We start from the raw sequence: 24,261 nt of genomic DNA, 5'->3' as shown, positions 1-24,261 counted from the left end.
CAGGACAAATATGGTGCTCCTACAATACATAGACCACACAAACCAAAATCAGTTGATGCTTTATATATATATCACATCCCCTGCCAAATGTAATTAGTCACTACTGTACCAAGAGGCCGGCAAATGTCAGAGAGGAATTTATTTAGCAAATTTTGCAGCTTTCTTTATTGTCATGGCTGCTTTAATCAGGGACGTAGTTTCTGCTCTCTGTGTGTATGAAGCATTGGGCCTCGGAGGCGTGCTGCAGCTCAATTTAAACTTGGCCCTATTTCCAAACAGTTGCAAAGACATGGATTCTGTTTCTTTTTGTCACACAGCCGGTCTGCGCCCAGAAAAATATATTTATACATGCTTGTCTCTTCGCGTTTGTATTGAGCAAGAACAGAATCAAGTTGGTGGCTGACATTTTTTGGCTGTATGTGCTATGATCCTGCTCTGGAGCCCCCCCCCCCCAAAAAAAACAAAATCTGCACAAATAACAACAAACAAAATTGAGATTGCAGCAGACTTTAGATTGCTATCACCATTTTGCTAAAATAGCCCTGGGAGAAATCAATTATGACGTGTTGTATGGCTTGATGGCAACCATCTTTCCATCCTCCCACACTTAGCATTAAGTTGTGTAAAGTCTCCTGCCTCATTTCCCTGGCAATTAAAGTATCGTGATGTGGCTAATCGTTGCTTCAAGCTTGATGACGCAGTGAAAAGCCTGTTACCCAATGTATCAGCAGCAGCATAGCGCCTGATGATCACAGGTCCCTGGCATCAATAATCAGGTTGTTTAGAGTGAGATCACAGAGGTCTCCCCACTAATAAAAGTCAAGAACAGCAGGCTAAATGGTCTGTGCTGAACTGTCTGAAGTCTCAGCTATGGCGTCACTATGCAAACATTATGCAAACAAGCTCTGTTATTATTTGGGAGACAGAATGATGTTCGACTCAGATATCATGGGGCAGAAGCGAGGCGGCAGGGGACATTAGGTTGTAGGCTCTATTTGTTTTCATTTTGTCACTTTATCATGTTCATCTGATCAGGGCAAATGCAGAGGAGGCTACGGAGCTTCACAATACCACAGTGATGGTTTTATTAAAGAGAATTTGCCAGTTTTGGTGACTAAAAGACACCTAAAACCAAGGGCAAAATACTGTTGTTATCACTCGCCCTCTAGCCAGACAATGTGAAACAGCAACAACATCAACATCCCATGTAAAATGGTGAGATGATGAAAGGTGGTGTGGAGAATAAATTACTGTCTGTCCCCTGAACAGTATCTGGGTCGGCAGGCATTGGATGGCATTCGGAGAGAGATTTGTGTGGCAGACACACTGAGGTGATTCATTTCAGATGATCACTGGATGATTGCCCCAGTGGGCGGATTGCAATCCATAATACAGCCGGTCCCAATTTATATCTCCTGTTCAGGCCACAATTAATTTCATAATCAATAGGTACTGATGAGAAGCAAGGTGTGATGATGGGAATCATAATTAGGGTAGTGTAAATATCATGACACAAGGCGAGACCCAGATGCTGACACAAGAGGCAGATGGTTGGAGTCTTACAATATTTATTAATCCAATAGGGTAAGTCAAGAGAATGATCGTGGACAGGCAAAAGGATCAAAACCAGTTCAGAGTCCAAAAGGTACCGAAAGGCATACAGAGTCGAGGTCAGGGCAGGCGGGAAAGTAGTCCAGAGTCAATCTGGGAAGACTAGCAAAAAGAGAATAGCAAAAGGAGTGTGGGAAAAACACGCTGGTTGACTTGATTAACATACAAGACGAACTGGCACAGAGAGACAGGAAACACAGGGATAAATACACTGGGGGTAAGTAAGCAACACCTGGAGGGGGTGGAGACAATCACAGGAACAGGTGAAACAGATCAGGGCGTGACAGTAAAAGAGTCTGACTATGTGTATCGGACTGACCCCTCCTTGGAACATTGTCAAATTTCTTGGAACATTTCTAGTGACGGATGCAATGTTGGTCCGGTCCTCATTCAGGTCCAATATCCTTTCTCCCGGATAGTGGTAGAAGATCATAGAAATATGCACACTCAGTGCAAGGAAACAGGCGTTTGTTTGTAAATGGATGTAAACGAAGCTATTTCGTATACACTCACTAGAAATTGTGTGTGAAGCAGGTCTAATGGAAAGCAAGCTACGGTATGATGCTATAATCTAGTGTACAAATAGGTCTCACTTACTCAGTTTGATACTTTCACGTTTAAAGTGGGTAAGGATATACAGAAATATATTTCTGCACTTTTGCAGAATCCAAGCGTTTCGTAATATCTGGTTGTGCTTCAAGAGAGACTCTCCTGCTGTGTCAATGAGAGAGTAGTAGAGAAGGCAGGTTCTGCTTTGGGTAGATGCAAGCTGACTTTATCAACGCTCCCATGCTGGGAGGGAGTGGCAGAGAACACCCATGGTCGCTAAGGTCCTGAAGCGGAATATGTCACACTTAAAGCCATACATTTTTTAACAGGATAAAGGAATTTTTTTTTTTTTTTTTTTTACATCAAGTCAGTTGTTACAGTACACTTTGTTATTGAAAAGCAAATTGTTTGTTTGAATGTGTTGGGGGTGAAGATGTAATGGCCCCATATGCTTTGAATGGACAATCTACTTCTGCCTCGTGAAGTCAGCAATAATTGACTGAAAACACTTTCATGCAGTTATGGTTTTTTGACATACTAGTACATATAGCCAACTGAGAAGCTCAAATAAGTACCCTCTGAACTCCCTCCACTTTATAGGCCTCAGTCCAATCAGTGATTTCAGCATCAAACATGTTAGCCTGATATACAAGTGAACAGCATTTCCAAAATGGCATCCATAATTGTAGCTCTTGCTCTCACACCTGTTCAGCCTCTTCTCTCCAATTCAAACCACCTGCAGTGCCAGCTCGTCAGCTACTTCCATACACAGTGATACGCCACCAGAGAGCCTATATATAGAGGGTAGTGCGTACGGCCCAGTACATCACCGGGGCCAAGCTTCCTGCCATCCAGGATCTCTATACCAAGGGGTGTCAGAGGAAGGCCCTAAAGACTCCAGCCACCCTAGTCATAGACTGTTCTCTCACTACCGCACGGCAAGCAGTGCCAGAGCACCAAGTCTAGTTCCATGAGGCTTCTAAACAGGTTCTACCCCCAAGCTATAAGACTCCTGAACAGCTAATCAAACGGAAACCCAGACTTATTTTTTGAACCTTTTTTTCAATTTTATTTTTAGGTATTTACTTAAAATTGCATTGTTGGTTAACGGCTCGTAAGTAAGCGTTTCACTGTAATGTCCACACCCGTTGTATTCGCAGCATGTGACAAATACAATTTGAATTGATTTATACAGTAGCATTTTTCAAAGTGCCTAGTTCCATGTGTAGACGTAAGCAAAAGTGTTCATTTAAAATGTCTGCCAGGCTCGTTTTCAGCTCACCACCAGCCAGGTATCCATGGCCATGATATGTCCAGCCCGATGCGAGGCTTAGTCAGGCTCGGCTGTCTGAGCTGACCAGCTTAACTCCTATCACTGTTCTGTGGACAGTGCGTGAGACAGTGAGGATGAGTCTAAGGCCGAGGAGTCCCAAATGTAATCTTGCGTTATACTGGGGAAAGCATCTGGTCACTTCAATGGCTGTTTAATCGCACTGGGTTTGTTGTTTTGTCATCTGGTTTCATAGCCACAGCAGGCATGCCCACCACGGTTTGGCCAGTGCTGTGAGGGAGGCTGCAAGTCATGGCAACCAGTCATTTTACATTTGTATCAAACAGCAGTAGAACACAACACTGCGTGGATCCATCCAGGTGCATTGTCCAAGCACGGTGGCCGTATGGCTGCCAGTGTTTGTGAAAGCTTCCTGTGTTTGTATTAAGCTGATGTACTTGGGTCTATTGTCTTTATGGACATGTTATGAATGTTCTCTGTTTCATTATGTGTGTATATATATATATATATATATATATATATATATATATATATAAAGCCTTGGTATGGCAGGGATTCACTGGTCAAGGGGAACCAGTATCATCACTATACTTCAGGGGCTAAATTGTTGGTTGATCTTTATGAAGCCCTTTCAATTATCAACCTGGATTAAGTGGGGTTGTATGTGTGGCCAACCGTAACTGACGTTAGGCCAGAATAGAACATATTCCTCACTGATTTCCCTGCGTCTCTCCCCTCTCTCTGCAGGTATGTGCTGTGTTTCGTCCATCCAGACTCCGAGGACCCAAGTACATCTAGGAGGAAGAACTCCAACCAGAAGGGACTAAGCAAACTGAACCGCATGTCTGTGCATCACCACCGCCTCTTCGTCACAATGGTCTTCATCACCCTCTCCTCCTGTGTGTTGCGTTTATTTATTTTCTCACCTTTGAGCTGAACCCAGGGAGAACTGAATCGAACAGACAGACTTAAAGGGGGAAAAACGCTCACTGCTGGGGACTCACCTTCTGTGTTCTCCGTCACTTTTTATTTGGCTTTATCTTTTGTATCTGTACATAACGCAATTCCAAATCTTATAGTTTTGTACATGTAATTTTTCTGGTGTGTGAAATTTTTCTAATAAAATAAAAAAAGTGGATTAATTCCCTAGAGACTAACAGGCCTGTTTGTGGCTGATTAACCTTCTTGTTACACCTTCTTCTATCCTGTTTTATTCTCTCCATCCCCTCCTCATTTATTATCCCTATACAAAGCTATTACACCCACACCCTATCCCCACCTCGCCTATTTCTGCCTCATGGCACCATGTAGCCAATAACCTGTGTTACCCGATGGTTGTATCACAATGGCAGCCAATCCAAGTTACTTTAGAGGGAAAAAAGGATCCCAGAGGTAAAAAATAAATGAGGTTTGAATCTTCCAAGAGCGTCAAGTCCAGCCCTCTATATATATTACACCACCAGTCCTACAACCTTCTCCTAATGGAGTTATTCATCATTAGTATCGGGGTTAGCCTCACTTCCCTACCTAGTAGGCTTTATTTCTGAAAACTAAATTCCACTGACTTCTTTTTGTGTTTTTCCCCCTGACCCTCAAAGCCGACATGAATACAAACACTGCAATTTGCACAGATTCTCTGGTGGTGTTTTTCACCGTCTGTTGCCTGTGAATCTGATCCAAGTCAGGCATTGAACCAACAGAATGCTTCGTGTGAATGGGTTATCTTATTTAAAGTGCTAGACCCTGGTGTTTATGGCTGCTTACAGCTATCCTTAAAGCCCTCCTAAAAGGCTTGCTGAGAGATGTGTGCCATGAGAGTAATGACTGTCTGCCATTGTGCTAAATCATTGTAATGCTGTTATTATATACGTCATCAAATTGAGAAATCATCAGTATTTCCTCTTGACAGGAGATCGAACGATCTGACTGTCATCAACACAGGGGAACATCGAGGTGCAGAAATAGGTGATTGCCTTGCAGAAAATGAATGCTAACCTCAGTCACTTTGAGAGTCAAAATGCGTTCGATATGCAGTACCAGTCAAAAGTTTGGAATCAAACGTTTGGACACCGTTTGTTTTTGCTATTTTCTACATTGTAGAATAATAGTGAAGACATCAAAACGATTAAATGACATATATGGAACCATGTAGTAACCCAAAGAAGTGTTAACCTTTTCATGTGTGAGTTCCAAATGTCTCTAATGGTCGCCCCAGCATGATTTTTTTTATGCACGTGATGCTAGAATGCTCTCTCCTTTCCAGAATGTGATTGTTACGCAGCAGTAGATTTAATCCGCGCTGCCCTCAAGCCATTGGCTTGTTTTCAACTTGCCAATTTCAAATGATTTTCCAAACGAGTTTTTCTTTTCTAAGAACAGTTTCAATTGAGGTGTGTTCCGCCTCCTCATTCATAGACATAAAAGTAGTCCTTTTTACATTTGCGGACAATGAATTCTTTAGACATTTCTGACCCGGACAAAATTCACCAAGCACTTCCAAATGATTTGTGCAGTTCAAGTCTGCAGACACGTGTGCATCTCTCATCAGAACAGGATCTTCCCTCTCGTGTTCACATTTTCCGTCTGTTGCCCACATCGCAGTCATTGTTGTTTTCGTTACCAATAATAACTTTGGAAATGTGTGCGTTTCTATCAAAGTAAGTGCCTTATTACGTTATAATAGTTTCTGCATGTCGTGTTATGGTGTTTCTACTGCAGCTCACTCTATGTATGGAGCATAATATGTTTGTGTATATTCCTTATAACTGCAGATATGCGAGGTAACGTTACTCATTTCATAACCTTTATGGTGTTATATTCAATCGTGCTTATCGTGCTAGCCACAATCTTCTATTAGCTCTGTAAAACAATGCTAATTGCATCAGAGAAGTTTTAGCTTGTGTTGTATTTTGAAGCTACCCTGGCCTTATGACTCCCGAGTGGCGCAGCGGTCTAGGGCACAGCATCTCAAATCCAGGCTGCGTTTCTATTACAGTAAGTGCCTTATGACATTAATAGTTTCTATATGTGATTTGTAACTACGTCCAATTACAAAAAATACCTTGTTCAGTAATCATCTCACCTGTTACTTGGCGGTGAACTATGTGGCCGTTGAGGGCAGAAGTGTCGATCAGATGGAAAAAATATCTTCTTATATCACTTGGTTGTTTTCTGAGTGCATTCCACAAAGCTGTTTATCATGTCTGCCTTTTCCACTGCCCCCATTTTGAGGTGATGGTCAAGCACACAGTCTGGCTTGATTTTTCTCTCTCCCGTCAGGTTGTCCACCTTCCCTGTGGCCGACATGGTTGCTGTATGGACAGTGGAGAGGACATGGACGTCTCGTTTGTCATGCCACTTTACTGCCAGCTGTTGACGGTTCTCCTTGAACTCCACCTCCTCTCTCTGCATCTTCCTGCATCCGAATACCGGCATCCCCTTCCTGTTTGACCTGACTGTGCCACAGGCCCCTGTGCTGTTGGAGAGCACATGCTGGAAGAATGTGGGACTGCTGTAACAATTGTCCACATACAAAGTGTGTCCCTTGCTGAGATGAAGAGCCAGCATGGTCATCCCCATGGACCCGGACACCCCAAGCCCCTCATAATGTTGGTGGACCCTGTGTAAACTATAATTTTATGGACAAATCCTGCTTTCACGTCACACATGACAAAGGACTTGACACCAAACCTGTGCCTTTTGGAGGGAATATATTGACAGAACGTCAGGGACTCATCAGTGCATAGGTCCTTGTATGGCACAAAGAACCAAATGCTGATGTCATTTCTTATTTTGTATAACGGGTCATTTAGGATGGCAGTAGCATTGTTGATGAAATAGAGCTAGGAAGCGGTCTTGGGAAAAGAGGTTGGCAAAGAAGAGAGTTTCAAACATAGGATCTATGCTCCAGTATTCTCTTAGGGAGTTCTTCTTTACTATTCCCATGAGAAGGACTGTCACCAGGAAGGTATACATTTCACTAATTATGGTTGTCACCCATTTAGCGAGTTTCCCACTCATCTTGGCTCTCTCTTCTCCTGTAGCTCCAAGTCACAGCGACTGGTCTCCTCTACTATGTCTCCCACCAGCTCCTCTGTCAGAAACAACTTGAAGCACTCTGCCTCAGATGGAAATGGCAAGGGGCATTGCACTCCAGACTGGGACTCATCAAAGCAAACCGCAGGGCCAGGAGGGGTGAAATGGCTGGGGGCCTTCCAGCTACCACAGAACTCCTGTACTTCATCCATTGTCGGTCTGCCTTCATCAACACCAGCATCTTCAAAGGGACCTGGGACTTCGTCAGTGGACAATGAGTCCTCAGATTCAGGGTTTTCAATGGCTACAAGGTTGGTGGGGGGCAGCTCCTCACTGTCAGAATCTGATTCCTGACTTTCAGACTCATTGTCAGAATTTTGAAAAATCTTCAAAATGTCCGCATTTGTGAGTTGTCTCCTTTTGAAAGACGTTGCTAATGCTACAGATTATCTCACGAGCTACATATAGAAACAACAACACTGAACGGCTCAGAGTGGGAGTGAGAGGTTACGTGATTGACTGCCGGCACGCACCAATTGTATCAGTAAATGACTATCAGAAAATGTTTTGTGTGGTAATTGTTTATATATTTACTGTTTTATTCACGTTTTCAAGTTGTATTGACAAATCAGGCATTCCGATTCTTGCATAGTTTGTAATGGGCACAAATATGTGTAAAATACTTTTTTGAAGGTTGTACTGATTATGATGAGCTAAGCTAATTCCAGCTGTGTGTGGAGCCATGTTTGTTGACATGCAATGCATTCTGGGTTTCACGTAATCGTCTGTCGAACCAAATATGTTATAACAAAATGAGGTGAGTAAGGGTTCACACATTTTTTGAGAACTTCCGGAAATGAATGGTGGGTTGTGAACGATGGTAGACGACAACCCCTTCAACATGCATACTATAAACAGACCGAACTCATCTTGTCTTCTTATTTTTGGTTTCTGCGAGAGAGAAAAAATGGCAGCGTGCAGAAACGACCCATTGTCGGATTACTTTCGATTTCCAGAGAGTGTTTTACTCAATTATGTTGATAAATGGAAAGCTCACCCATGATGTGATTAATTATAAATAGTCATTTCTATTAGTTAATTCATATTGTAGTTCTTGCCATATTTTACCCAATAAGGCTATTTTCTGTATACCCCCCCCCCCCACACACACCTTGTCACAACACAACTAATTGGCTCAAACACATTAATTAAGAAGCAAACAAATTCCACAAATTAACTTTTAACAAGGCCCACTGAAATGTATTCAAGGTGACTACCTCATGGAACTGGTTGAGAGAATGCCAAGAGTGTGCAAAGCTGTCATCAAGTGACTACTTAGAAGAATCTCAAATATAAAATATATTTTGATTTGTTTAACACCTTTTTGGTTACTACATGATTCCATATGTGTTATTTCATAGTTTTGATGTCTTCACTATTATTCTACAATGTAGGAAATAGTCCAAATAAAGAAAAACCCTTGAAGAGAGTTGCAAACTTTTGACTGGTACTGTACGTATTGGGGGGACATTTTGATTTAGGAAACTGTCTTTTGGACTCTCTCTCACACATACACCCACATACATTCCACATTCGCCCTAGATTTTCCCTTTTTTCCCCACCACAGACAGTACTTGTTTCCAGTTGATGGAATGTGGGACAGAGGTGATGGTTAAAAGCCATGTGTGTAAGGACATTCTTTATGGACAGAAGCTCGGAGACGAGAAGCAAGTACAGGGAGTGAACATTTAATAAATAACTGACATGAAACAAACAAGGATAGTGTCTGAACAGGGGAAACATCACGACAATAATGCTGACACCGGGAAGAAACTGGGGAACAGACAGATGTAGAAGGGGAAAGTCCAGGTGAGTCCAATATTGCGCTGGTGTGCGTAATGATGGTGACGTGTGCGTACTGACGGGCAGCCTGTCGCCCTCAAGCGCCAGGGAGGGGGAGTAGGCATGTGAATGTGTATTGGATTTCTTTATTGAGGTATTCATTACTTGTGTAGACAACAGTACTTTTGTAATGCACCATTCTGCAAGTATAGGCAACGGTCATAGAGGAAATCGGCACCTATCAGCTGACTCGAGAAGTCCGTCTGTGATAGGGTGATTTTAAATCTTGAACATGATGTTACATTCGCTAGCACACCGAGATAGTAATAGACTGGCTCTAACTCATCTTGGGACAATATTGGTACTTACTGCGTGGGCTAGATATTTCTGTTATACTATAAGTTATTGTTTATGCACATTGGGACAACAAATGGTTACTTAATGCTATCTTCAAGTTAAACCTTTCATTGTCTGAAAATGTATTACGGATGATAGAACTCTGTCACATTGAACTTTGTCACCAAATTCACAGCTCGCACAACATCCCCCAAAGCTTTTTCAGAATGAGTTATTTCCTGGATTCTTTCTCAACAAAACTGGGCCTTGAATGCATATTTTCAGCATGGTGTGGATTGGTTGGCATAAAAAAGACCATATACTGGGTCATGTAATTTCCACACAGTTTTGGGGCGGCAGGTAGCCTAGTGGTTAGAGCGTAACCGGAAGGTTGCAAGATCAAATCCCCGAGCTGACAAGGTAAAAATCTGTAGTTCTGCCTCTGGACAAGGCAGTTAACCGACTGTTCCTAGGCCATCATAGAAAATAAAAATTTGTTCTTAACTGACTTGCCTATTTAAATAAAGGTAAAAAATAAACTGTAAACCTCTCTGTTAAGGACCTTGGCAAACCTCTCAAACACTACCCTTCTCTCTCTTGTCCCACTTTAACAGATGCTGTAACTCCAGAGTTGAAGAATGAGGTTCTTTGTGACATTAACAGATTGTTGAGAAGTTGTCAATGGTGAGAAGGGAATGCTTAGTGTATTGTATTGAAAAAAGCAGTGACCGCTACATTATTCTGAAGAGCGAAATGAAGAATAGGCCTGTTAAAGTCAGGCACCACTGGCTGAAATAAACATTTTGCATCTATATATAGTGCCTTCAGAAAGTATTCACACCCCTTGATGTTTTCCACATCTTTTTCCACATCTTACAAGTCAATAAGTAGTCAACCCCTATATGACACGGCTAAATAAGTTTAGAAAACAAATTGCAAGTCACAAAATAAGTTGCATGGACTCACTATGTGTAATAATAGTGTTTAACATGATTTTTTAATGACTACCTCATCTCTGCACCCCACACATACAATTATCTGTAAGGTTCCTCAGTTGAACATTGAACTTTAAACACAGATTCAACCACAAAGACGAGGGAGGTTTTCTACTGCCTCACAAAGAAGGGCACCTATTGGTAGATGGGCAAAAATAAAATACAGACATTGAATATCCCTTTGAGCGTGGTGAAGTTATTCATTACACTTTGGATGAGGTATCAATACAGCCAGTCACTACAAAGATACTGTTTGCAGGAGAGGAAGGAGACCGCTCAGGGATTTTACCATGAGGCCAATGGTGACTTTAAAACAGTTTACAGAGTTTAATGGCTGTGATTGGAGAGAAAACTGAAGATGGATCAACAACATTGTAGTTACTATACAATACTAACCTCAATGACAGAGTGAAAAGAAGGAATCCTGTACAGAATTAAAGTATTCCAAAATATGCATCAAATCAAATTAATTTATACTGTAAAGCCCTTCTTACATCAGCTGATATCTCAAAGTGCTGTACAGAAACCCAGCCTAAAAGCCCAAACAGCAAGCAATGCAGGTGTAGAAGCACGGTGGCTAGGAAAAACTCCCTAGAAAGGCCAAAACCTAAAAGAAACCTAGAGAGGAACCAGGCTATGAGGGATGGCCAGTCCTCTTCTGGCTGTGCCGGGTGGAGATTATAACATAACATGGCCAAGATGTTCAAATGTTCATAAATGACCAGCATGGTCAAATAATAATAATAATCACAGTAGCTGTCGAGGGTGCAACAAGTCAGCACCTCAGGAGTAAATGTCAGTTGGCTTTTCATAGCCGATCATTGAGAGTATCTCTAGCGCTCTGCTGTCTCTAGAGAGTTGAAAACAGCAGGTCTGAGACAGGTAGCACGTCCGGTGAACAGTTCAGGGTTCCATAGCCGCTGGCAGAACAGGGACAGCAAGGAGTCATCATGCCAGGTAGTCCTGAGGCATGGTCCTAGGGCTCAGGTCCTCTGAGAGAGAGAAAGAAAGAAAGAAAGAAAGAAAGAAAGAAAGAAAGAAAGAAAGAAAGAAAGAAAGAAAGAAAGAAAGAGAGAAATCGAGAGAGCATACTTAAATTCACACAGGAGACTGGATAAGACAGGAAAAGTTCTCCAGATATAACAGACTGACCCTAGCCCCCCGACACAAACTACTGCAGCATAAATACTGGAGGCCGAGACAGGAGGGGTCAGGAGACGCTGTGGCCCCATCCGATAATACCCCCGGACAGGGCCAAACAGGCAGGATATAACCCCACCCACTTTCCCAAAGCACAGCCCCTACACCACTAGAGGGATATCTTCAACCACCAACTTACCATCCTGAGACAAGGCCGAGTATAGCCCACAAAGATCTCCGCCACGGCAAAACCCAAGGGGGTCGCCAACCCAGACAGGAAGATCACGTCAGTGACTCACGCACCCCTCCTAGGGACGGCATGGAAGAGCACCAGTAAGCCAGTGACTCAGCCCCTGTAATAGGGTTAGAGGCAGAGAATCCCAGTGGAGAGAGGGGAACTGGCCAGGCAGAGAAAGCATGGGCGGTTCGTTGCTCCAGAGCCTTTCCGTTCACCTTCACACTCCTGGGCCAGACTACACTTAATCATATGACCTACTGAAGAGACGAGTCTTCAGTAAAGACTTAAAGATTGAGACCGAGTCTGCGTCTATCACATGGGTCAGCAGACCATTACATAAAAATGGAGCTCTATAGGAGAAATCCCTGCTTAGAAATTCTAGGGACAATTAGGAGGCCTGCGTCTTGTGACCGTAGCGTACGTGTAGGTATGTACGGCAGGACTAAATCAGAAAGATAGGTAGCAGCAAGCCCATATAATGCTTTAGGTAGGTTAGCAGTATAACCTTGAAATCAGCCCTTGCCAGTGTAGGGAGGCTAGCACTGGAGTAATATGATCAAATGTTTTGGTTCTAGTCAGGATTCTAGCAGCCGTATTTAGCACTAACTGAAGTTTATTTAGTGCTTTATCAGGGTAGCCGGAAAGTAGAGCATTGCAGTAGTCGAACCTAGAAGTAACAAAAGTATTGATACATTTTTCTGGATCATTTTTGGACAGAAAGTTACTGATTTTTGCAATGTTTCGTAGATGGAAAAAAGCTGTCCTTGAAACAGACTTGATATGTTCGTCAAAAGAGAGATCAGGGTCCAGAGTAACGTCGACTGTACAACCATCAAGATTAATTTTCAGATTCATCAGAAGATCTCTTTGTTTCTTGGGACTTAGAACAAGCATCTCTGTTTTGTCCGAGTTTAAAACTAGAAAGTTTGCAGCCATCCACTTCCTTATGTCTGAAACAAAGGCTTTTAGCGAGGGCAATTTTGGTGCTTCTGTCATGATCGTTATAAGGAGTGGGCCAAGACGCAGCATGGTATGTTTCCATCTGTTATTTTGGAAAAGAAAACAACAAAACGAACAACCGAACCGTGACGCCAATATAATGTTCACAGGCAACTATACATAGACAAGATCCCACAAAGCACAATGGGAAAATGGCTACCTAAATATGATCCACAATCAGAGACAAAGATAAACAGCTGCCTCTGATTGGGAACCATACTAGGCCAACATAGGAATATAATTCACCTAGATAACCCACCCTTAAATCATACCTGACCTAACCAACATAGAGAATAAAAGCTCTCTATGGTCAGGGCGTGACAGTTTCATCATGTTTCATTGAAATGTAGAGCTGTATGTCATCCACATAGCAGTGAAAGTTAACATTATGTTTTTGAATGCATCCCCAAGAGGTGAAAACAATATTGGTCCTAAAAACAGAACCTCAATTTACAGTTGATTTGTCAGAGGACAAGCCATTCACAGAGACAAACTGACATCTTTCTGACAGGTAAGATCTAAACCAGGCCAGAACATGTCCGTGTAGACCAATTTGGGTTTCCAATCTCTCCCAAAAAATGTGTTGAGCGATGGTATCCAAAGCAGCACTAAGGTCTAGGAGCATGAGTACAGATGCAGAGCCTCGGTCTGATGCCATTAAAAGGTCATTTACCACCTTCACAAGTACAGTATCAGTGATGGGGTCTAAAACCAGACAGCATTTCGTATACATTGTTTGTCTTCAGGAAGGCAACAGCTTTTTCCCCAAAAAATTGAGAGGAATGGAAGATTCGATATAAGCCTTTAGTTTTTAATATTTTCTGGGTCAATGATCAGCTTTCTCAAGAGAGGCTTTATTACTGCCACTTTTAGTGAGTTTGGTACACATCCGGTGGATAGAGAGCCATTTATTATATTCAACATAGGAGGGCCAAGCACAGGAAGCAGCTCTTTCAGTAGTTTAGTTGAAATAGGGTCCAGTATGCAGCTTGAAGGTTTAGAGGCCATGACTTTTCATCATTGTGTCAAGAGATATAGTACTAAAACACTTGAGTGTCTCTCTTGATCTTAGGTCCTGGCAGAGTTGTGCAGACTCAGGACCACTGAGCTTTGGAGTAATACGCAGGTTTAAAGAGGAGTCCGTAATTGGCTTTCTAATGATCATGATCTTTTCCTCAAAGAAGTTCATGAATTTATTTCTGCTGAAGTGAAAGACATCCTCACTTGGGGAATGCTGCTTTTTAGTTAGCTTTGAGACAGTATCAAAAATACATTTTGGATTGTTCTTATTTTCCTCAATAAAGTTGGAAAAATATGATGATCGAGCAGCAGTGAGGGCTCTTCGATACTGCACGGTACTGTCTTTCCAAGCTAGTCGGAAGACTTCCAGTTTGGTGTGGCGCCATTTCCATTCCAATTTTCTGGAAGTTTGCTTCAGAGCTCGGGTATTTTCTGTATACCAGGGAGCTAGTTTCTTATGACAAATGTTTTTAGTTTTTAGGGGTGCAACTGCATCTAGGGTATTGTGTAAGGTTAAATTGAATTCCTCAGTTAGGTGGTTAACTGATTTTTGTCTTCTGACGTTCTTGAGTAGGCAGAGGGAGTCTGGAACGGCATCAAGGAATCTTTGGGTTGTCTGAGAATTTATAATACGACTTTTGATGCTCCTTGGTTGGGGTTTGAGCAGATTATTTGTTGCGATTGCAAACGTAATAAAATGGTGGTCCGGTCCGATAGTCCAGGATTATGAAGAAAAACATTAAGATCCACAACATTTATCCCATGGGACAAAACTAGGTCCAGAGTATGACTGTGACAGTGAGTAGGTCCAGAGACATGTTGGACAAAACCCACTGAGTCGATGATGGCTCCGAAAGTCTTTTGGAGTGGGTCTGTGGCCTTTTCCATGTGAATATTAAAATCACCAAAAATTAGAATATTATTTGCTATGACTACAAAAAAGACAAACTTATTATTTTTTTTGTAAATTGAAATTTGCTATCGTAAATGTTAGCAACACCTCCGCCAATGCGGGATGCACGGGGGATATGGTCACTAGTGTAATCAGGAGGTGAGGCCTCATTTAACACAGTAAATTCATCAGGCTTAAGCCATGTTTCAGTCAGGCCAATCACATCAAGATTATGATCAGTGATTCGTTTATTGACTATAACTGCCTTTGAAGTGAGGGATCTAACATTAAGTAGCCCTATTTTAAGATGTGAGGTATTGAATTTTGTATTCTACAAAACATTTTCTTTGGAAAATTTGAAATTGTGTTTTTTTTTTACATTGGATAAAAGTAGAGACTCAAAGCTATAAAATGATATATCATAGACTACAGTTGAGGAACAATGGGAAAGTAATTTAGCTTTGAAAGTTGATAAACTTGTAAACTCACTTTTGAGAAAAAGCCTGTGAATCTTTTGGTATTACTACCAGAGAGCCCTTCTTTGTCTACTGTACACCCATTCAGCATAGTTCACACCCTCTTAATCTTCAGCCCCAACCATCTCTTTAAGAGTTGATCCGAGCGTTCTGTACGAACAATCAGTCATGGAAAAAGTCCTCATTTGTCATACTTGAGTAAAAGTAAAGATACCTTAATAGAAAATGACTCAAGTAAAAAAATCTACTTGAGTAAAAGTCTAAAAGTATTTATTTTTAAATATACTTAAGTGTCAAAAGTAAATGGAATTGCTAATATATAGTTAAAAGTCTCAAAAGTACAAGTTAGTGTTAACCATTTCAAATTCCTTATATTAAGCAAACCAGACGGCATCATATTATTTTTTACATGTATTGGCGGATAACCAGGGTCACACTCCAAAATAACACAAATGCTTTGTTTGTAAATTAAGTGAGTCCGCCTGATCAGAGTATGACCAGGGATGTTCTCTTGATAAGTACGGAGTAAAAAGTACATTATTTTCTTTTGGAATTTAGTGAAGTAAAAGTAAAAGTTGCCAAAAATATTAATAGTAAAACAAAGTACAGATACCCCCATAAACAACTTAAGTAGTACTATAAAGTATTTTCACTTAAGTGCTTTACACCACTGCTAACAACAGAATTCAAGCACCCAAGCGAACTTGCTACCTCCAGACACAACTGAACAGCTCACTGAACATTACTCGCCCTAGCATAACTGGTTAGGCTGTTATGTTACCCAGAGCGTTGGTGACTACAACTGTGCTGTCAGATTGTTAATTCCTAAATTCAAAACATGTAGCTCTCAGAGCGTTCAGAGCGCACACCGGACACTCTAGCCAATGAGTAGGGTTGACCTCTCAACGGCAGTCAAGCACCCAAGCTAACTGGCTACCATTGGCTAAGTTGCAAGCTACTTCCAGACACATAATGAGAGGACACCCCACTTTGACCATTTTACTCGCCGTAGCAGAGCTGGTTAGGCTGTATCCAAGTTATCCAGAATGTTGGTGACTGTAACTGTGCTGCTGGCAACAATTTTATTACGCTTTTTTGCCTTCGTTTACTGACATTGGCCGTATTCAATGGGTGTTGAGCATTCATAAATTCATCCATTATTATGAACTTTGGCACACAGACAAGAGAGCTCTCTGAAATCGGAGTAGAGGTCAGTCTGAATTTACGAACGTGCCCGAAATGGTTACTTGCATAGTGGAGTCTTTTGTTAAGACATGTAGCTAGCTAGCTAGCTAAACAATGAACCATAAAAATGGAATCAAATCAAATCAAATGTTATTTGTCACTTGCCCCGAATACAAAAGGTGTAGACCTTACCATGAAATGCTTACTTACAAGCCCTTAACCAACAATGCAGTTCAAGAAAGAGTTAAGAAAATATTTACTCAATAAACTGAAGGAAAAATAGTAAAATAACAACAATGAGGCTATATACAGGGGTACCGGTACCGAGTCAATTTGTGCGGGGGTACAGGTTCGTCAATTTATTTTGTACATGTAGGTAGGGGTAAAGTAACTATGCATAGATAATAAACAGCAGGTAGAAGCTGTGTACAAAACATAGGGAGGGGGTGGTGTGTCATTGTAAGTAGTCCAGGTGGCCATCTTATGGCTTGGGGGTTTAAGCTGTTAAAGAGCCTTTTTGTCCTAGACTTCACGCAGAGGGAGGTGTTTAAGTCCCAGAGTCCTTAGCTTAGTGATGAGCTTTGAGGGCGCTATGGTGTTGAACGCTGAGCTGTAGTCAATGAACAGCATTCTCACATAGGTGTTCCTTTTGTCCAGGTGGGAAAGGGCCGTGTTAAATGCATTAGAGATTGCACCATCCGTGGATCTTTTGGGGTGGTACACAAATTGGAGTGGATCAACTGTTTCTGGAATGATGGTGTTGATGTGAGCCATGACCAGTCTTTCAAAGCACTTCATGGCTACGGGTCGGTAGTCATTTAGGCTGGTTACCTTGGTTTTTAGAATTGTATAACTGCCTTCATTTTGCCGGACCCCTACTATTATGGGGATCTATAATAAATACAAATACTGCTCATGAAGGAGGAGGAGGAATTCACAGCATAGCGATAAAGCAGGCCTAATGCGAGCCGTTTCAATTGATTGACTTTTAATTCACTGCACAGTGAGCACTCTGTCTGACCTCTTTCTAAAGACAAAGAGTGTATATGTAGCCAACCTACACCACCTTCCACCCCATGGACTCCCACCTGTGTGAAGCAACCTGGTAGACATCTGAGGATGACAGGGAGGACGGAAGGACAGAGTGAGGGAGAGAGGCTGAGCATCTCACTCTCTTCTCTTCCGTGCCAAGGGCCAGTGGGACAGGGCCAAGCAAAATAGCCATCAAAGTCAACAAACCCCACATGCTGATTGGCTGAGCTGACGCCAAGGAGCATGCCATTGGAGAGCCGTGCTGGAGGCAGCAATAGAGGGATGGGGGGGATTTAGAGAACCATCCTGGGAGACAAAACTGGAGGAGCGGAACGCTTGATCAGCCTTTGGCTGGATTTCTCTTTTTGTTGTTCCACTCAAGCCAGCAGAGAAAAGCAAATGGAGGGCATGTTTATCAGGCCTACTCCCTCCTTAATATTCACCACCAAATGAAAGAGGGAGGGAAGAGAGAGTGAAAATGGGGAGAGAGGTGACATAATAAGAAATGATGAAGAGGAATGTGAAAGGAAAAGGGAGAATTACAGAGGAGAAAATTTGAGATGAGAGAGAGTCAAAAAGGGGAAGGGAGAGTGCGAAGGAAGGAGAGAAGAAACAATGGAGAGGTAGGAGATCTGCTACACCATGGTGAATCAGGAAAAATAGGTTTTTATTCTCTCTTTCTTTTCCAATAAGCACCCTGTGGAGGCCCATTCATGTAATAGAAGACATCTTTCCCCACTGAGAAATGCTGACCTTGAAAGAGATGTGCACAGACAGGTGACCAGGCAAAAAAATAGTTAGTCAGAGGTTCTAATTCCCCCTCTCTTTCTGCTGTCTGCTTTTCAAAACAAAGGTCTGGGCGTACTGCCAAATTGCAGATACTGATAGTGAGGGTTTGTTCAATCAGTCACCTGCATGAACACAGAAATTGGTATTAGAAAAGCACACTTCATTAAGAAAATGGTTCAAACTTAGGCAGCGCCCTGTGTCACGATCGCAGATTTTAGAGAAACAATAAATGTCGGTACATATAAGTGTCGGCTGAAAGCTTAAATTCTTGTTAATATAAATGCACTGTCCAATGTACAGTAGCTATTACAGCAAAAAAAAATATTTAAACAAATATTGTTTGAGGAGAGCTCCTAACAACAAAACACTTTTTTCACCGCGATAGGTTGATCAATTCACCTCTGAAGGTGAAATGTGTACTTACATTATGATATCTTGCTCTGATTTATCATCCAAGGTGTCCCAGAGATAACATGAAGTGTTGTTTTGTTAGATTAAATACATTTTCATATCTTTAAAAGGTCCCAAAAAGCATGCATGATCGATTTTGTATTTCCATGCGTTCAATTTGCAAAGAAAGGAATCTGAAAATCTAACCCTAAACGTTGTTTCAACCAGTCAAATCACATTCGTATGTATTCCTCAGAGATCCTAGAATGTAACCAGACTTCACCATATCATTAGGGGTGTAGTATATCCTATAGGACAAATTTGGTCAAAGAGTGACGCCCATTGCACGCCAATGACATGGAAGGTCTTCACTTGATCGACTCTAACTTTGTCAAATAAGCACCAATCGGGGGTCAAACAAAGCTAGCTAGATAACCAATGAGCTGGGCTTTACGGGAGTATCCGTAAACAGGAGTATCTGTATCTGTCCCAAATTGTAGCTGCCAAAGGGTGGCTAATTTGAAGAATCTCAGATGTAAAATATATTTTTATTTGTTTAACACCTTTTTGGTTACTACATTATGTGTTATTTCACAGTTTTGATGTCTTCACTATTATTCTACAATATAGAAAATAGTAAAAATAAAGAAAAACCCTGGAATGAGAAGGTGTGTCCAATTGTGTTCTATTGTTACTTCATCAGAACTCTAGTAAGCCATTATGCTCAATATTATGTTACTTAATCTCTAGTATCCCATTATACATTTGTGTTACATCACAAATCCCTCTGCACCAGTGTTCTATTCATACAGGGGTTCAAATATTCACTCTAGTTTTCTATTTAACATTGTGTTTGGAAATAATTCTCTCTTCTTTCATATCTCCATTCATAATCCCTATATAAAGTTGTCAATTTTTAGTTATTCACGCCCACACCACCAGCAACGATCACAACGCAGCAGCACGAGAGGTAGAGTACACATATCATGTTATCGAGGAATTTAGTGTCCGGGGGCTGTTACCCTCTCAAATTTTTCAATGTCTTCTCCTGTCAGTGCTCACTACCTGTAGATCAATGGGTGGTGGTGGACAGAACCCCTAGATAACGTTATAGATCTAAAAACTCAGCTCACACAGAACTGGTTGGGGTCTTCATTCATTTCCATATATACTGTTGAAGTCGGAAGTTTACATACAGTTTAGCCGAATACATTTAAACTCAGTTTTTCCACAATTCCTGACATTTAATCCTAGTAAAAATTCCCTGTCTTAAGTAAGGTCAGTTAGGATCACCACTTTATTTCAAGAATGTGAAATGTCAGAATAATAGCAGAGAGAATGATTTATTTCATCACATTCCCAGTGGCTCAGAAGTTTACATACACTCAATTAATGTTTGGTAGCATTGCCTTTAAATTGTTAACTTGTGTCAAACGTTTTGGGTAGCCTTCCACAAGCTTCCCACAATAAGTTGGGTGAATATTGGCCCATTTCGACGGGAGAGGACCCTGGGCTAAACCAGGGGAGTGTATCCGCCCCAAGGTGCAGCTCAAAGAGGAATGGTCATGGGAGGAGGAACTGGACGGTAAAGGACCCTGGGCACAGCCAGGAGAATATCGCCGCCCCAAAGAAGAGCTGGAGGCGAAGAAAGTGGAGAGGCGCTGGTATGAGGAGGCAGCACGGCGATGCGGATGGAAGCCCGAGAGTCAGCCCCAAAAATGTCATGGGGGGGGCCTCACAGGGAGTAGGGCGACGCTAGGTAGGAGACATACGCCAACTTCCTGTGGTTACTGGGGGACTAGAGAGACCGGGCAGGCACCGTGTTATGCTGTGGTGCGCACGGTGTCCCCAGTGCGGGTGCATAGCCCGGTGCGGTACATTCCAGCTCCGCATATCGGCCGGGCTAGAGTGAGCGTTGAGCCAAATGCCATGAAGCCGGCTCTACGCATCTGGTCTCCAGTGCGTCTCCTTGGGCCGGCTTACATGGCACCAGCCTGGCGCACGGTGTCCCCGGTTCGCCTGCATAGCCCAGTGCGGGCTGTTCCACCTCGCCGCACTGGCAGAGCGACCGGGAGTATTCAACCAGGTAAGGTTGGGCAGGCTCGGTGCTCAAGAGCTCCAGTGCGCCTGCACGGTCCGGTCTACCCAGTACCACCTCCACGCACCAGCCCTCCGGTGGCAGCTCCCCGCACCAGGCTTCCTGTACGTGTCCTCGGCCCAGTACCACCAGTGCCAGCACCACGCATCAGGCCTACAGTGCGCCTCGCCTCTCCAGCGCTGCCAGAGCCTTCCTCCTCTCCTGCACTGCCGGAGTCTCCGCCTGTTTAGCGCTGCCAGAGCCTTCCTCCTCTACAGCGCTGCCGGAGTCTCCCGCTTGGCCAGAGCTGCCAGTCTGCATGGAGCAGCCAGAGCTGCCAGTCTGCATGGAGCAGCCAGAGCTGCCAGTCTGCATGGAGCAGCCAGAGCTGCCAGTCTGCAAGGAGCTGTCAGTCTGCAAGGAGCTGCCAGTCTACAAGGAGCTGTCAGTCTGCAAGGAGCTGCTAGTCTGCAAGGAGCTGCCAGAGCTGCCAGTCTGCATGGAGCAGCCAGAGCTGCCAGTCTGCAAGAAGCCGCCAGAGCTGCCAGTCTGCAAGAAGCCGCCAGAGCTGCCAGTCTGCATGGAGCAGCCAGAGCTGTCAGTCAGCATGGAGCAGCCAGAGCCGTCAGTCTGCCAGGATCCGCCAGTCAGCCAGACACTTCCAGATCCGCCAGTCAGCCAGACTCTTCCAGAACCGCCAGCCAGGATCTGCTTCCTCTCAGTGCTGAGCTTCCTCTCAGTGCCGAGCTTCCTCTCAGTCCCGAGCTTCCTCTCAGTCCCGAGCTTCCTCTCAGTCCCGAGCTTCCTCTCAGTCCCGAGCTACCCCTCAGTCCCGAGCTGCCCCTCAGTCCCGAGCTGCCCCTCAGTCCAGAGCTGCCCCTCAGTCCAGTGGGGTCCTTGTTGAGGACTACTAGGCCAAGGTCGTCGGCGAGGGTCGCCTATCTAAGGACGCGAGGAAGATGGACTAAGACTGTGTTAGAGTGGGGTCCACGTCCCGCGCGGGAGCCGCCACCGTGGACAGACGCCCACCCGGACCCTCCCCTATGGGTTTTGGTGTGCGGCCGGGATTCCGCACCTTGGGGGGGGGGTTCTGTGACGCCCTGGTCTTAGTATTTTGTGTTTTCTTTATCTATTTGGTCAGGCCAGGGTGTGACATGGGTTTTTGTATGTGGTGTGTTTTGTCTTGGGGTTTTTTCACAGGTATTGGGATTGTAGTGTCATGTCTTATTATGTCTGTTCCTGTCCTTTCTCTTCACTCTGTCTCTCTCTGCTGGTCTTATTAGGTTACCTTCTCTTTCTCTCCTTCTCCAGCTGTCCCACATCTCCCCTAACTAGCTCATTCACCCTTTCCCCACCTGTTCCCTCTTTTCCCTCTGATTAGGTCTCTATTTCTCTCTCTGTTCCTGCTACTTTCGGTGTCAGATTCTTGTTTGTGTTTTTCATGCCAGAAGCAAGCTATCGTCTCGTTTGCTTCCACCTTGTCCTATCCTGTCGGAGTCTGCCTGGCAGGTGCATCCTGCACTCTACTAACGTTCTTTTGTTCCATTGACAACGTCGGAAGAGGATCTATGCCATTCCTGTTTTTTCATTAAAGAAACTCTGTTTTCTGTTAAAACCGCTTTTGGGTCTTCACTCAAGTACATAACAGAAGAATCTGACCAAGAATGGACCCAGCGGCTCCGGACCCTTTTCACTCCGCCGTCGAGATCCAGGGAGCGATGCTAGGCAGACACGAGGGGAATTGTCTGCTGCTCGACATGCCGTTGAGACCCTGGCCGTCCAAGTCTCCGACCTCACAAGACAGGTTCACCAACTCCACCTCGATCCACCGCCCACTTCCAGGGTTTCCGAGTCTCCGGAGCCCAGGATCAATAACCCGCCGTGTTACTCTGGGGAGCCCACTGAGTGCCGCTCATTCCTCACTCAGTGTGATGTGGTGTTCTCTCTCCAGCCCAACACTTACTCCAGGAGCACAGCCCGCATCGCCTTACGTCATTTCTCTCCTTACCGGACGGGCGCGTGAGTGGGGCACGGCAATCTGGGAGGCGAGGGCTGAGTGTATTAACCAGTATCAGGACTTTAAGGAGGAGATGATACGGGTTTTTGACCGTTCTGTTTTTGGGGAGGAGGCTTCCAGGGCCCTGTCTTCCCTATGTCAGGGGAATCGATCCATAACGGATTATTCTATTGAGTTTCGCACTCTCGCTGCCTCTAGTGACTGGAACGAGCCGGCTTTGCTCGCTCGTTTTCTGGAGGGTCTCCTCGCCGAGGTTAAGGATGAGATCCTCTCCCGGGAGGTTCCTTCCAGTCTGGACTCCTTAATAGCTCTCGCTATTCGCATAGAGCGACGGTTTGATCTTCGTCGCCGAGCTCGTGGAAAGGAGTTCGCGTTCTCCGTTGCCCCCCTCTCCACATCACTGCCACCTGCCGCATCACTGCCACCCTCCTCCGCCGGCTCGGATGCTGAGCCTATGCAGCTGGGGGGTATCCGCATCTCGGCCAAGGAGAAGGAACGGAGAATCACCAACCGCCTCTGTCTCTACTGCGGCTCCGCTGGTCATTTTGTCACCTCATGCCCAGTAAAAGCCAGAGCTCATCAGTAAGAGGAGGGCTACTGGTGAGCGCAACTACTCAGGTCTCTCCTTCAAGATCCTGCACTACCTTTCCGGTCCATCTCCGCTGGCCCGGTTCATCTGCTTCCTGCAGTGCCTTGATAGACTCTGGGGCGGAGAGGGCTGTTTTATGGACGAGACCTGGGCTCGGGAACATGACATTCCTCTCAGACAGTTAAGGGATCCCACGGCCTTGTTCGCTTTAGATGGTAGTTCTCTCCCCAAGATTCAGCGTGAGACGCTGCCTTTAACCCTCACTGTCTCTGGTAATCATAGCGAAACCATTTCTTTTTTAATTTTTCGTTCACCTTTTACACCTGTTGTTTTGGGTCATCCCTGGCTAGTGCGCCATAACCCTTCTATTAATTGGTCTAGTAATACTATCCTATCCTGGAATGTTTCTTGTCATGTGACCTGTTTAATGTCTGCTATCCCTCCTGTTTCCTCTGTCTCTTCTTCACAGGAGGAGCCTGGTGATTTGACAGGGGTGCCGGAGGAGTATCACGATCTGCGCACGGTGTTCAGTCGTTCCAAGGCCACTTCTCTCCCTCCACACCGGTCGTATGACTGTAGTATTGATCTCCTTCCGGGAACTACTCCCCCCGGGTAGATTATACTCTCTGTCGGCTCCCAAACGTAAGGCTCTCGAGGATTATTTGTCTGTATCGCTCGACGCCGGTACCATAGTCTCCTCCTCCTCTCCCGCCGGAGCGGGGTTTTTTTTTGTTCAGAAGAAGGACGGGTCCCTGCGC

The 24,261-nt window shown here is 44.0% G+C and overlaps 1 protein-coding gene across 2 annotated transcripts in view; it reads left to right on the top strand.

Moving 5' to 3' along the window:
• The window catches only part of LOC135546122 (leucine-rich repeat and fibronectin type III domain-containing protein 1-like protein), a 113,218-nt gene extending 108,616 nt beyond the window's left edge, over nt 1-4,602 (top strand). Inside the window, exon 6 of one of the 2 annotated variants that reach the window (XR_010456544.1) lies at nt 4,199-4,283. Coding sequence is in view for 1 of the 2 variants with exons in the window: in XM_064974289.1 (XP_064830361.1) it covers nt 4,199-4,388 (190 nt within the window). In the remaining variant the exon portion in view is untranslated. Of the gene's footprint in view, nt 1-4,198 lie in introns of both variants that reach the window. The other variant, XM_064974289.1, reaches the window with a different exon arrangement.
• Nucleotides 4,603-24,261: the final 19,659 nt, after the last annotated feature.

Source organism: Oncorhynchus masou, chromosome 9, assembly GCF_036934945.1.
Source record: "Oncorhynchus masou masou isolate Uvic2021 chromosome 9, UVic_Omas_1.1, whole genome shotgun sequence".
NCBI classification, from domain to species: Eukaryota; Metazoa; Chordata; class Actinopteri; order Salmoniformes; family Salmonidae; genus Oncorhynchus; species Oncorhynchus masou.
The sequence above is the reverse complement of the archived record's forward strand: the minus strand, read 5'-3'. Positions and strand labels throughout refer to the sequence as shown.